We start from the raw sequence: 14,778 nt of genomic DNA, 5'->3' as shown, positions 1-14,778 counted from the left end.
AAAATACTGAATAGTGCCAGACGCAGGACTGGCCCCTCTTGGACCGCACCAGATGCATCTTCCCAGTTTGACAGCGAACCACTGATAACTACTCTGAGTAGGGTGTTTCACTGATAACTACTCTGAGTAGTTGTGCACCCACCTTATAGAAATTTCATCAAGACCACATTTCCCTAGTTTGCTGTTGGAGTGTCAAAATCACTACTCAAATCAAAATTTATCACATCAACTGCTTCCTCCATTCACTAGGTCAGTAACCCTATCATAGAAGGAAATTAGGTTGGTTTAGCATGATTTGTTCTTGACAAATCTATGTTGGCTGTGCCTTATAACCCTAATATTCTTTAAGTGCTTACAAACTGATCATGTAATAATTCGCTCCTGTATCTTTCCAGGTATCAAAGACAAGCTAACTGGTCTATAATTTCACAGGTTCTCTTGGTTCCTATTTTAAAGATAAATACTATGTTTGCCCTTCTACAGTCCTCTGAGACCTCACCCGTCCTCCACAAGTTCCTGAAGATAATTGCTAACAGGTCTGAGATTGCTTCAGCTAGTTCCTTAACTACCCTGGCATGAATTTCATCAGGTGCTGCTGACTTGAATACATCTAACTTATTTAAATATTCTTTAACCTGTTCTTTTGCTGTTTTGCCTTCTATTTCTTTCCCCTCATTAATATTAATTGTGTTCGGTATCTAGTCACTATTATCCTTTCCAGGGAAGACTGAAGCAAAACAGGCATTAAACACCTCAACCTTCTTGATGTCATTATTAGCTTTCCTTCCCCACTAAGTAGAGGACCTACATTTGCCTTTGTCTTTCTCTTGCTCCTCTTCTTATTGTCTTATGTGACTTGCTAGGTGCAACTGAAAGTGGTGATGTAACTACACATGAACAAGTGGATACAATTTATATCAGGGGTGTCAAACATCTAGCCCGCAGGCCGGATACAGGCCATCAACCTTTTTGGTCTAGCCCCTGGTGGCAGCACGTGCTGCTGCGAGATCTCGCGGCGTTGTACTCTCTGGAGGCAGCACGCGCTGCCATGAGATCTCGCGGCATCACGCGCTGTCTCCAGAGAGTACAACGCCGCAAGATCTTGCGGCGTCACACGCTGCCACGAGATGTGTGCACAAGACACAGCGCTCCAAAAGGTGGAAGAGGGACAGTGTGGTCTTGGGGCATCATGCAGAGCGCTGTCTGTGCGAGACCGCGCTCCAAAAGGTGGAAGAGGAGAGAGTGTGGTCTCGGGGCATTGCGGGGGGGCGGGGCGGCAGAACTGCTTCTTCACAGCCCACTCACTTCAAAACACACGCTACTTTCAGCTGCAGAAAAACCTTCCTACTGCTGCTCATAGTTTACATTTACTCCCACTTCGGTTGCTATTGCCACCCTTACATCTTTCCAGAAGAACTGTCCCAAAAATACACTGGCAAATAGCTTAGGAAAGACAGAAGCCAATTGTTATATTAGATTTATTCAGACTGAAAGATCTATGCTCCTTCTCCGTCTGGTGCCTAGTAAAGGCACATCTCTTCCACTGCATAATTTTGGGGTTACTCAGTTCTCCTATAGAACAACAAGTCTTCAAATATCACTGTAGCCCTGCAAAGTAAAATACCATCAAGCTGTGATAGTTCCACACATTGAAGGAGGGTTTTACAGCTAAGTTATAGAGACAAACAATACCTTGTGGCATCGCAGAGTGCTGTGTATGCCAGACTGTTATGGTGATATCTTGCGTACACAGCCTTGCGTAAGCCGGGCCTTGTACATATATACACAGCCTTGTGTCTTTACACAGCCGTGGGTAGGGTCTTGTACATACATACACAGCCTTGTGTGGGACCTTGTAATTATGTTATCGAAGAAAAGAAAAATAGATTAAAAAATGTCGCGTGGTTCAAGAGAAGTGGAGAAATTTGTATTTCTTTGCTGAACTGAACGGAAAGCTGACATGTTTGATTTGTATGCAACATGTAGCTGTTGCCAAAGAGTATAATGTTTGGAGGCACTATGATACCAAGCATGCTCAGAAGTCTGATAAATATATTGGGAAGTCGCGTGAGGACAAAGTTTCTGAATTGGAGAAGTTCTTGAGAAAGCAGCAATCACTATTTACAAATGCCCATCAAGTAAGCGAAGCTGCAGTTAAGGTGAGCTACATGATTACGCATGAACTAGCACTGTCATCAAAACCTTTTTCAGATGGGGAAATTATAAAGATATATACGTTTGTGACTGCAGAATTAATATGTCCGGATAAACGGCAAGCCTTTGCAAATATAAGCCTCTCAAGAAACTCAGTCGCTGAGAGAATCAGTGATTTGTCAGACAGCCTTAACAATCAACTAGAGTCAAGTCCTTTATTGCATTTTCGATTGCAGTTGATGACAGTACGGATGTTACTGATGTGGCACAGCCTGCAATTTTCATTTGTGGTGTTGAGAAAAGCACTGTGCAGTAGTACACTGAAACTGGATAATGTTTTGGATGTGGTTATAAAAACGGTTAATTTTATACGAACAAGAGGCCTTAACCACAGGCAGTTCAACTGTCTTCTGCAAATAACTGAGAAACCCCATGGGTTGCCATATCACACTGATGTTCATTGGCTAAGTCGGGGGGCTGTACTGAAACGCTTTTATGAATTGCATGGCAAAATACAATTGTTTTTGAATCAGAAAGGAAAGGTTATGCCTGAACTGCAAGATAATGAATGGCTTCAAGATCTTGCTTTTATGGTGGACATCACGGAACATCTGAACTGTCTAAACATAAAGATGCAGGGGTGCAATAAATTGGTGATGGATGTTTTTGACAGTATTAGTGCTTTCGAGATTAAGCTTCAGCTTTGGGAAAAGCAACTTTCAGATAATAGTCCTGCACATTTTCCAACTTTAAAATCTCAATGCAACACAGCTGAGTTTCATTGTGAAGTTCTCACAAAAAAGTACAGCAGCAAAATTTCCAGCTTAAGAAATGAATTCCAAGCAAGGTTTTCTGACTTCAAATACATTGAGAAAGACTTTGCAATTTTCCTTAACCCATTTTCTGTCAATGTGCACGAGGTCTCAGAGGAGCTTCACATGGAAATAATCGAACTGCAGTGTGATTCTGTTCTGAGGGATAAGTTTTCCAGTGTTGATGTTGGAACATTTTATCAGTATGTAGGATCAAATTATCCCAGGCCGAAGTCTTTTGCTTCAAAAATCCTGTCCATGTTTGGGACAACGTATGTCTGTGAACAACTCTTTTCTGTAATGAACATCAACAAGTCAAGATTTCATTCTCAACTTACTGACGCACACCTGAACACAATACTCAAGCTTGCCACAGCCCAGTCCCTTGCTCCAAACTTTGATGCAGTGATCCAAAGTAAGAAGTATCAGGCATCAGGAAGCAGCAGTAGCAGTAAATAAAGTACTATAATTCTTAATCATTGATCGATTCTTTTAATCGTAAAATAGTAGTAGTTGTAGAAGTGAATTTATTGCAGTTTTTATATCGCTGATATCTAGCAAATAAAATATAATACTACATAAAAATGGTTGTGCCTAGTATTTCGATTTATGGTATGTATGGCCCACTTGAAGCACATTTAATTCAAATCTGGCCCGCCATAGCAAATGAGTTTGACACCCCTGATTTATATGATAAAAGGCATGTTGTAACAGAAAGGTATATAAAAGCACCCCCTGATTTAGAATACATCTTCTAATACCCTCTAATGAGTTCTCCCTCACCATCCCCGCCCTGTCTCCCATTACAGGATTCCCTTGCTTGAACCCTGTGGCTTGTAAGCTACACTTACTGACCAATGTGTAATTTACAGCACCATTTACATCCAACTATTAAGTCAAATGTACTCTGTGGTAGCACTCTTTAAGCCTGGTATCCCACTGCACTTTGAAATTAGCAGTTTACTTAGGCAGAATGAAATTATTAGCACAAACACCACCTTCTTTAAACTTCACTTTGCAAACATTAACCAATTAACCATGAGCTCCTAAGAATGGATTTAGTAGCTGAATCTGGATCAGTTTCACCAACTGCTAGAAGATGGAAACTCCAGGTCTCAGGTACACAGCACATGAAAACTCATGATCACATGGGAGCTCTTACACAGATCAGAGGACAATGCTAACAAAGCACCTTACAATTCATTGTGCCTTAAGCAAGAACTCAGTCTGTAGTGGTAGCAAATTACAAATTACAGTTGAACTACAGAAGGGAACTGGGCCATTAGTTACTTTGTATTTCAGTCTCAGGAGAAGTGTCCTTGTGTATATTCTCCAATACAGCTGAAACCCAAAGAAATATCAGATCTGTGAGATTCTCAGGCTGTCAGCCAGCTCATAAGGAACAAACTGTCATTTAGCATGTTTCAAACTACTGCCTGGGGTGCTTATAATCAAAGTCCTGCAAATTCATAGATGTTACTCCAAAAGGTCAATTTTCTTGGGCCTGATGGTAAGACTCGGAGCACAAAGTCCTACAAAAACAGATTGCTAAACAGATTCTGTGCAGTCCAATAAAAGTTTTTACCACATCCAACATGTCTCTCTAATGTACAGTAGTTTAAGAATAGTGATTCTAAATATGATGATGTGGCGATTCTAAATATAAAGGGAAGTTTAATCAATAGTCAAGGCAAAGATTTAAGAAAAGGGAAAGTGTTAAAATTAATTATATTGGTGGAAAATGTGCTGGTTGCATTAGGTACAAATTAACATATGCTGGGATCTATCCAGAAGTCCCATTAAAGAAGGCACTTCATTAGTCAAGGATAGAGATAATCAGAGCATGACTCACTGTTTCAATGTTTGATCAAGGACCCAGAGGCAAATGTCTTTATATATGGTTTGTTGCTTAAAGAATAAAATCATATCACATGAAAATCACATTTCTGAAAATATCTGAAGAGCTTATCTCCTGATATTAATCTGATATCTCAAATAGCAAAAAAAACCAACAGTCTTTCAAACTCAGAGTTTCAGAAACTTCACAATAGTTTCTTGCCAGGAAAATCTTTACACATTTCTACTCTACTTAGGTGATGCTGTAAATTCTCAACTAAAAGCCAAGTGCATCAAAGTTGCTTTTTTTTTCTCTACAATTACTTATTAAACTGTATTGTGCCACTCACATGCAGGAACAGGCCTGGTCCTGCAAGTCCCTGAGAAGCCAACGGTAAAAAAGGAATTGAGGATGCTCAATAACCCACAAGAGGTGCTAAGGGGACCCCTGGTGCTTTAACAAAAACCAAATCAAATACATTAAAGCGATTTAATTTACCTTGTCCTTGTAGTAGTCCTTGACTTCAGGTCTAATAGAATCAAAGTCGCCGCTGATGTAATCAGGCAAGAAGCTGAAAGAAAAGCAGTGATCAGTAAAATAAAAAATTAAGGCATCTTATTTTCTTAAATTAAAAAAAAAAAAAAAAAAAAAGGATTGGGGAGGAATATTCCTCTCTCAAAGGAAAAGAAACAAGATTATGAAGCAATCTCCATCCAAAGCTGATACTAAGTAAGCAAGCCCCATCTTAACATACTACGAAACTGTAATAATTTGGTGTCCTCTCTGTTCTGAAGGGCACATACTACACCTTTACATATACACATGCACCTCCCAGATAAGGTTCAGTAGGTGTTGTGCATGCATATTTTAAGAAAGTTTAGCTCTAAATATCTTTTATTACTTAAATACATTACCATTCGCAAAACAGTTTAAAAGTCAATTAATTATAGTGTACCATCTAGTTTCTTAGAATTTTGTTCCTCTGCTGATGGTAGGGTGACCAGATGTCCCAATTGTATACGGACAGTCCTGATATTTGGGGCTTTGTCTTATATAGGCTCCTATTACCCCCCACCCCATCCCGATTTTTCACACTTGCTATCTGGTCATGACAGCTATAATAGTTGACAGCCTAGCTGACAGCCATAGTAGTTTCAGGGTGTCAGACATCCAGCAAAATTTGTTCTTTTATCAATGCATTACAAGGTATTATAAGTAAGTGGAATCCAACATCCAAGTGGAAGCAGTCTGTAGGGTGATTCCAGATATCAAGTCCGCTCACATTGGCTTGAAAGTATAATGGATTACTTGATGGGAAAGGGGCCAACACAAAAGGCCTATGTGTGAGCTTCTATGGTAAGCACCACACAGAGAAAAAGTTTTAAATCTCCCCCAAGGGATCTGAATTAGCCCTCTGCACCTTCAGCTTTTGTGGACTGGCAGTCACTAAAGATAATTTGTTGTCCAATTTAGCACTCAGGGATCTGTTCCATACATTGCACCAACACACATTTAAAAAACTAGCCAATCAAACAAACAAACAAACAAAAGCCTATATGAAAATCCATTTCATTTGGTTTTCATTCTCCTAATGCTTTAGTACACTAGAAATACACTGGATAAAGAAAGTTTGGTTAATCATCCTTCTGTGCTGTGCTCAGACGCACTGCATGAGATGCAGGGTTGATTTTTTCTTTAAATATCGATGGAGAAGAGTACACGTTGTATTAATATTGGGCAACTGCTCTAATGGCTTAAGATGGTTTGTTTTTTAAAGCTATTATTGGTGTTCTATTTTATTATGTCTCACTCCCTCTTCGCCCCTCTTTTTTTTTTTAAACTTACGAGTGATAAGTACTCCTAAAAATTAATGATGCCTAAGGTTTTGGAAACATTCTTTCTTAAAAAAATGTTTAAGATCTGTAAGAATATCATTTAAATTCCTAAAAGCATCTCTCCTAAAGTCTCATTGTTTTGCTGTAATCAACATAGGAATTGAGATTTTAGTGTATTTATTTTACCTTACTTGGGTTGGTTACTCCCCCAATATAAGTGCATCAAACAGATTTGTAAACTCCACTATCGTTTTCAAATGTATAATGAAACTGTGCTATTCAAAGTATCATTAAAGTGTTTTGAAAAATTAGTTTTCCACATCTCTAAAATCTTGTAAATTTGAGCTTCGATAGGAAAGAGAAATGAAAAGGAATGATTGTATTACGGAAGTGCTAGTTACTGTTCCATAGAGAAGGCTGAGGTTAGTTTTGAAATTAAGTAGGGACTGGGCCATTTTGTAATTTATTCTGAGGTCAGCCTGATTTTTCAGAGGATTTACAAATAATTTTATGGTTTATGACTTTTTACATTAATTTTAAAAGATCCTCAAAGAAATTTAACACCACATCAGGATAATTTTCTCACACTTGATTTTAACAGAACACCACAAACTCTTTAAACATCCTGAATTATTAAAGTTCATTAAAATCTTCTGCACTGGCTATATTAGATTTTTTTTTCTATAAAGACTTAATAGTCATTCACCATCATTGCTCTTCATAACTGAAAGTTACTTTTGCAGCAGGAGTTGACCAGAAATACTCTTCTACAGAGCATTCCACATAGAACTACCCTCTTTCAAAACGGCCACCAAGTCCCAACCTGTTCTCAGGGAAAATGGCAGTCCCCTATGAGGTCTTGTTTTACTCAAGACTTCTGAACACTTTAATAGGACACTCCACATCTTAGGGACTGTGTCTGCTTCCACTGAAGTCAATAACAAAACTCATTACACCTAATCCTCTCATTTTCATCAGAGTAGCTCTACTGACTTCAACACCAGTGTAAATGAGAAGAGAATCAGGCTCATTCACTTAAGTAGAAATAGGATTGGACTCCTGGGTTTGTCTTATTCAGACAAACAGCAAATGTTCAATAAGGCTGCTAAGAAAGTTAGTTTACTATTGAATCTAGGTGTGCTAATTAGAAGATCTCAGAAGCCTGAGAAACTTCAAAGGTGAACTCCTACCCTTTGTTCTTTTCCGTGCTTTCCTATTTGCTAATGCAAGGGATGCTATTAAAACTAAGTTTACTCAGGATGTTAAAATGATGCCCCCACAAAACAATTCCTGCCCTTTACCCTACCTAACAAGGAAAAACAGTTATGGTGAGTGAGTGTCATATATGTCACATTTACTTCTATGAACTTCATAGACCATTAGCTGTTTTATAATTAATCTTGCTCAAATACTGCACATAGTCCAGAGATCTTAATGGGGGCAAGACTGACATCTATGATCACCTATTTTCTTATGCTTTAATCCCCTACACTAATTACTAGCTGCAGTGTTTTTCTAACCATTAAACATTTCCTCCCCTAAATAGATGTTTCAAGACACACATTAATGGGCTAGGGGCAGAATTACAAGAGAAATTGAAACAAAGCACGTCCTCTCCAGGTAACTATTTACCATGGAAATTCTGGCTTAACCCAAATTGAAACCAAGTTAGCAACAGTGGCTAGCTAAATTTCCATCCATGAAATTTTACAAGCAGTAAACTCAAGAAACAAGTACAAACCATAACAAGTAGTTTTGCTGTGTCCCTAGAGCACCCTGCTGTGGCTTCTGATCAATACAATCCCTACATAGGTCTCTCCCTCTCTAGGAGAAATATTTCCCATTTTAAAATGTTGGCTTCAAATGGGTTTAGCGTCACCTAACTCGCACCTAACTAAAGATAGGCATGACTTCCTGAGAGGCCTGTGAACCCTGGCTGAAAACTAACCCCCAAAATCCCAGGCCACTGCCTCCACCTAAAAACACCACAGGGGTCTGGAATAGAACAAGGCTTCAGAACCCCCCCCCCACACACACACACACAGGGGTCGCCAAGAGACCTGTACGCTCAACCACAAGGTTACTGCAATTTCTCCTTTCTTCTCTCTCTGCCCCCCAAACAAACAAAAACAAACAAGGAAAAACTTTGAAAGGGTAAAGCATTCTTGAAGGATACAGAAGACACACCATGGGGGTTAGATTCACAAAGAAACTTAACTAGGCATCACCACACCTAACTTTTAAGTGTCTACGTAATTACTGGGATTCACAAAGCCTGGGTTAGGTACCTAGGCTTCCTATACCATCAATGGGGAGAGATAGGCACCTTAGAATGGGATCCACAAAAAAGCCAGAACCCTAGGGTGGCTCCTTGCCTAAGGTAGCCAATGGGAGATGCTAAGCCCCACTCCCTCTCTCAGAAATAGACCTCTATATCTGGCTTGCAGGAGTGCAAATCCCTCTGCCTGGTTGTCTCAGCTGTAGACCCACTAATGGGGTCAGGCACCTATAATGTTTTAGCAAAGAGCAGGAGCTCCCTCCTAAGTTTTAGCCCAGTGGTTAGGGTACTCACCTGGGATGTGGGAGACTGCTAGCTCAAGTCCCCCTCTGTGGGAGAAGGTATTTGAACAGGGAGCTGCTACATCTCAGGTGTGTGCTTTAGCCACTGGGCTATAGGATAGCCAACTGTGGGGCACTCCCAGGCTTTCCTGTGGAAAGTGTTCAACTGTGATTAAATAACCAAAGAACCATTGGGCCTGAGAAAACAAGCATGAGAACCTCTCTCTAGCCTGGTGGTTAGAGCACTCCTTTAGGAGGAGGAGATCCAAAATCCAGGCCCCCTCTTCTACTTGCTCTTTAATTATTTATCCACACTGCAGCAGCTTCAACAAGAGAGACTGAGGAGGTCCCATCACTAAACATCCCATAGCCCAAGATAAACACTCTAACCACAGGGCTAAAAGTTAGGAGGGAGCTCCTCCCTCCTCCCATTTCCTGATCAGGCTCTGCAGACAAATTAGGCAGAGGAACACCTGTGTTCTCCCCATTTGGGCATTGCTATAGGGCACAGGCATCAAGATGCCCGGTGTGGGGCTTCAGTATGCATGCTCAGAAGCAGAAATGTAGGCACCTAGGATCATTTACTGCAAAAAAAAAAAATGCCGTGCTGAATGAGTTCAGGTGCTTACAGGGTTTGCAGGCAGTTGAGCAAGGGTGCTGTGAATCCCAACAGAGCACGATTCTGGGATTTAGGTGCCTAAAGTGGCACCACTTGTTCTCCACTTGTACTGCATACCTAATGGATGACATGAAATAATCCAGTTGAGTATTCAGAGGTTAGCTTGCGTGTAGTTTGTTGCTTAGGCAAACTAATAAAAAGAAGCCAATTTTGGGTCAAAATTCTGTTTTCCTCACTAAAGCGACCAGTCTCATTGCTGTAATGAAACTTATCACCTTAGTATAGTGAACAGGATTTAGCCCAAACTCTTTTTCCCCCTTTGGAAAAGATTGAACGAGACACAATGACACTACAGAGAAATCTTTCCTAGGTGTTTGTCTGGTGGTTTCTGCCTACATGTTCAGGGTACAACTGACTGCCATATTTCAGGTTGGGAAAGAATATTTCTCCAAGCCAGAGTGGAAGAGAGCCAGGGGGCTTTTTCACCTTCCTCTGCAGCACAGGCCAATTGCTGGTTTGAATCAGTGTAAATGGTAGATTCTCTTTAACTTGAAGGTTTTGAAATCAAGACTTGAGGACTTCAGTAACTCAGCAAGAAGTTATGAGCCTATTACTGTAGTAGATGCTGAGGTTCTGTGGCCTGAGATATGCAAGAGGTTAGATTAGATGATCGTGATTGTCCATCCTGGCCTTAAGGTCTATGAGTCTATGTGGAATTGCCCTGGGGTATTTCATTTTTGGAAAGAAAGTATTAACTGAAAGATAAAAAGGGGAGTCACGGAGGCACATCCAATAACAGAAAAAAACCAAGCAATATTAAGGTAATTTTGGAACACACTGTTAAACAGTGGATTGTGCTTGTCTGCTTTTAGTTTGATTATTTGTTTTCCAACAACAGAATAAAAAGGAAGAAGATACAGTGCACAGTGCTCCAGAGACAGAATATACAACTGTCTTTGATACACTATGATGACGTTATTTGATATACCACTAGATGAATGCAGTGATCATTGTCATGCCTACTACTATGTGTTGTGGCAGCTGTCAGCTCCCCTCTAGTGGGTCCCACGCTTCTATTGTCTCTAGTGGGCCAGGGCGTGTCCAGTCACCCCGGCTTCCCTAAGGAGGGGGGTAGGGACCCGGGCCCACCCGCTCCTCCGGGTCCCAGCCCAGGGGCCCTATGAGAAGCAGCTATGTGCTGCTGGCACCGTTTTCCCAGCTGCACTGTCTTCCCCTGGGCTGATTTTCCCCCTCCTTCTGGCTCCTTGAGCTGGATACCTTCAATTGTCCACAGGACTCTGTACTCTGTTCTGCTCCTCCACTTTAAATCAGCGCTCCGCTCCACAGCACAGCACAGCACAGCACAGCACAGCACAGCACAGCACAGCACAGCACAGCACAGCACAGCACAGCACAGCACAGCACTCCTACTCCTCCCGCTTGTGCCCTGACTGTTAGGGGCGGAGGGCTTTTATGAAGCTCCTGGCTGGTCCTTCATTGGCCCCAGCTGCCCCTAATTGCCCCTAATGGCACTTAGTTAATCCGCAGGGAAGAGAGCCCTGAGCATTCTTGGGCTCACATACCTCCCTTCCAGTACTCTCCTACTGTCCTCTGCCCTCACTATCTCACACATCCTCCCCCCCTGCTCAACACCACGGGGTTGGGCTACCTGGGACGCGAGGCAGTGCTGGCGTGACAGGGCGTCAGCATTGCCATGGAGGTTGCCGGCCCTATGCCGTATCTGAAAGTGGAAAGGCTGTAGGGAGAGGAACCATCTGGTCACTCTGGCATTCTTCTCTTTGTTAATGTGCATCCACCGGAGTGGGGCATGGTCTGTCACCAGAGTGAACTTCCTCCCGAGTAGATAGTAGCGGAGGGTTTCCATGGCCCATTTAACTGCCAGGCACTCTTTTTCAACCACCGCATACCTCTGCTCTCTGGGGAGGAGTTTCTGGCTGAGATATAGGACTGGGTGCTCCTCTTCAGCTATCATCTGGGAGAGGACAGCCCCTAGTCCTGTCTCTGACGCATCAGTTTGGAGGATGAACTCTCTCCCGAAATCTGGGGTTATGAGCACTGGGCGACTACAAAGAGCAGTCCTCAAATCAGCAAATGCTTCCTCAGCCTTCGTGGTCCACTTCACCATATCTGGGCCCCGTGCTCTTATCAGGTCAGTCAAAGGCCCTGCCCTAGTGGCAAAGTGGGGGATAAATCTCCTATAGTACCCAACTATTCCTAAGAACGCCCTGACCTGTTTCTTGCGGACTGGACGGGGCCAGGCCTGGATGGCCTCTATTTTGTCCCACTGGGGTTTGACCAGGCCTCTTCCTACCACATACCTCAGATATTTGGCCTCGGCCAGCCCTATTGCACACTTGAGAGGGTTTGCGGTGCGGCCAGCGCGACGGAGGGTGTCTAGCACCACCTCTACTCTCCCCAGGTGCGTCTCCCAGTCAGGGCTATGGATGACCACGTCATCAAGATAGGCCGCAGCATACTGGGCGTGGGGTCTCAGTAATTTGTCCATCAGCCTTTGGAACGTCGCGGGAGCGCCATGGAGACCAAAGGGGAGGACGACATACTGGAACAGGCCATCGGGCGTGGAGAAGGCAGTCTTTTCCTTGGCATCCTCAGCGAGGGGGATCTGCCAATAGCCCTTGGTCAAGTCCAGGGGTGGTCAGATATCGAGCCTTGCCCAACTGGTCCACTAGCTCATCGATGCGTGGAATTAGGTAGGCATCGAACTTCGAGATCTCGTTTAACTTCCTGAAGTCGTTGCAGAATCTCAGGGTTCCGTCGGGCTTTGGGACCAGGACAATCGGGCTGGACCACTGGCTGTGGGACTCCTCGATAACCCCAAGTTCCAGCATCCTCCTCACTTCAGTTCGAATTTCTTCCCTTTTGGCCTCGGGTATCCGGTATGGCTTTATCGTCACCCGCATGCCAGGGGTAGTGACGATGTGGTGTTTGACCACCGCCGTACGTCCAGGCCGTTTAGAGAACACATCCTGGTTCCGTTGGATCATGTCGATGACCTCTGTCCGTTGCTCTGGGGTTAGCTCGGGGGATATTCCCACCTCCCCTTGTGGAACGCCCGACTTGGGGGGTGCCTCTCGGGTAACCAGGTAGGCCTCCCGGTCTCGCCAGGGATTCAGCAAGTTTACGTGATACAGTTGTATCGGCCTTCGGCGGTCCGGTTGCCTCACCTTATAATTTACCTCCCCGACAGCTTCCACGACCTCGTATGGTCCCTGCCAACTGGCCAGGAGCTTGCTCTCCGCCATTGGCACCAGCACAATCACTCGCTCTCCAGGATGAAATCTCCGGGCCTTTGCCCGTCGGTTGTAGTAGGTCCGCTGGGCCTCCTGGGCTTTCTCCAGGTGTTCCCGCACTATGGGGGGTCACCCGGGCTATCCGTTCCCGCATCTGAGCTACATGCTCAATTACATTCTTCCCTGGGTTAAGCTGTTCCTCCCAATCCTCTTTGGCAATGTCTAATATACCCCGCGGATGGCGGCCGTATAATAGCTCGAATGGGGAGAATCCAGTGGACGCCTGGGGGACCTCCCGTATTGCAAACATCAAGTATGGTAGCAAGGTGTCCCAATCCTTCCCGTCTTGTGCCACCACCTTTCGTACCATGCTCTTGAGGGTGCGATTGAACCTCTCAACTAGACCATCCGTTTGTGGATGGTACACTGAGGTCCGCAGGGCCTGGATACGGAGCAGGGTGCATAGGTCCTTCATTAGCTTGGACATGAAGGGAGTCCCTTGGTCCATCAGGATTTCTTTAGGGATGCCCACTCTGGCGAAGACCTGGAGCAGTTCCTTCACGATTGCCTTGGACGTGGGGTTTCTTAGTGGAATGGCCTCAGGGTACCGCGTGGCGTAGTCCAGAATGACTAGAACACTTCGATGGCCCCGCGATGACCGCTCCAGTGGCCCCACCAGGTCCATAGCTATCCTCTCGAACGGAACCTCAATAACTGGCAAGGGCATTAAGGGGGCCCTCAAGTGGGGTCGAGGGCTGTGCAGCTGACACTCTGGGCAGGAGGCGCAGAAGCGTTGAACCTCCGCCCGTATCCCTGGCCAGTAAAATCTCCTTAGGATTCGGTCCAGGGTCTTATCTGCTCCCAGGTGTCCTCCGAATAAGTGGCTGTGGGCCAACTCTAGAACGGCCCCACATGCTTCCGGGGCACCAAGAGTTGCTCCACTTCCTCCCCGCGTATTGGGGCCACACGGTACAGCAGGTCACGCTTCAGGACGTAATAGGGTCCTGGGCCCTTGGTCTTCCCCTCCACGGGAACGCCATCAATCTCTGCTACCTCCTCCCTCACATTCAGGTATAACGGGTCCTGGGCCTGGTCCTGTCCAAATCTCCCCCGTAGGGGTCCCAACCGCCCTACCTCTAGGGGCTCAACCTCGCCTTCACCCCCAGGGATGCCTCCACTAGTACTGGGGACCGCCCCTGGGTCCTCACTAGCTTGAGTGGCCTCCTGGCTTCCCGAACGGCTTCGCGTATTAACCAGGGCCGCTTTCTGGCTCCCAGCCAGTATACGGGTTCCCAACCTTTTGTCCGCCCTCCTTTCCCTCTTGGACTTCCGGTATCCTCCTGGGCAAATTCGGCAAAAACAGGGGCAGCATTGGTTGCCTGTGTCTCAGTCTGGGGTTCGCCGACCGCCGTGGCCTCTACAGGGGGGAGTAGGTCCTCAAACCCAGGAAAATCCCGGCCAACCAAGACCGGGTAGGGAAGCCTAGGGACAACCCCTGCCGTTACCCGGGTGGCCTTTCCCTGGATTTCAATTAGTACTGGGATTGAGGGGTAGAAACTTATCGTCCCATGTACACAGGTTACCCCTGTGTGCTTCGCCCGCGTCAGCTGGTCTCGTCCCACCAATTTTCCGGAGACCAGTGTGACTGCGCTCCCTGAATCTATCAGGGCCATGGTTGTGATGCCATTCA

At 44.7% G+C, this 14,778-nt stretch overlaps 1 protein-coding gene across 8 annotated transcripts in view; it reads right to left on the bottom strand.

Moving 5' to 3' along the window:
• Positions 1–14,778, bottom strand: part of TPK1 (thiamin pyrophosphokinase 1) — a 448,492-nt gene that overhangs the window by 202,578 nt on the left and 231,136 nt on the right. For all 8 annotated transcript variants that reach the window (XM_067550355.1, XM_067550351.1, XM_067550354.1 and 5 more), the window contains one exon: positions 5,302–5,374. In XM_067550355.1, coding sequence (XP_067406456.1) covers positions 5,302–5,374 — 73 coding nt within the window. The remainder of the gene's footprint in view (positions 1–5,301; positions 5,375–14,778) is intronic.

Source organism: Emydura macquarii, unplaced genomic scaffold (assembly GCF_026122565.2).
Source record: "Emydura macquarii macquarii isolate MOO-44397 ecotype Brisbane River unplaced genomic scaffold, CSIRO-AGI_Emac_v2 contig_1263, whole genome shotgun sequence".
Taxonomy (NCBI): Eukaryota; Metazoa; Chordata; order Testudines; family Chelidae; genus Emydura; species Emydura macquarii.
This window is presented reverse-complemented; position numbering and strand designations above follow the sequence as displayed.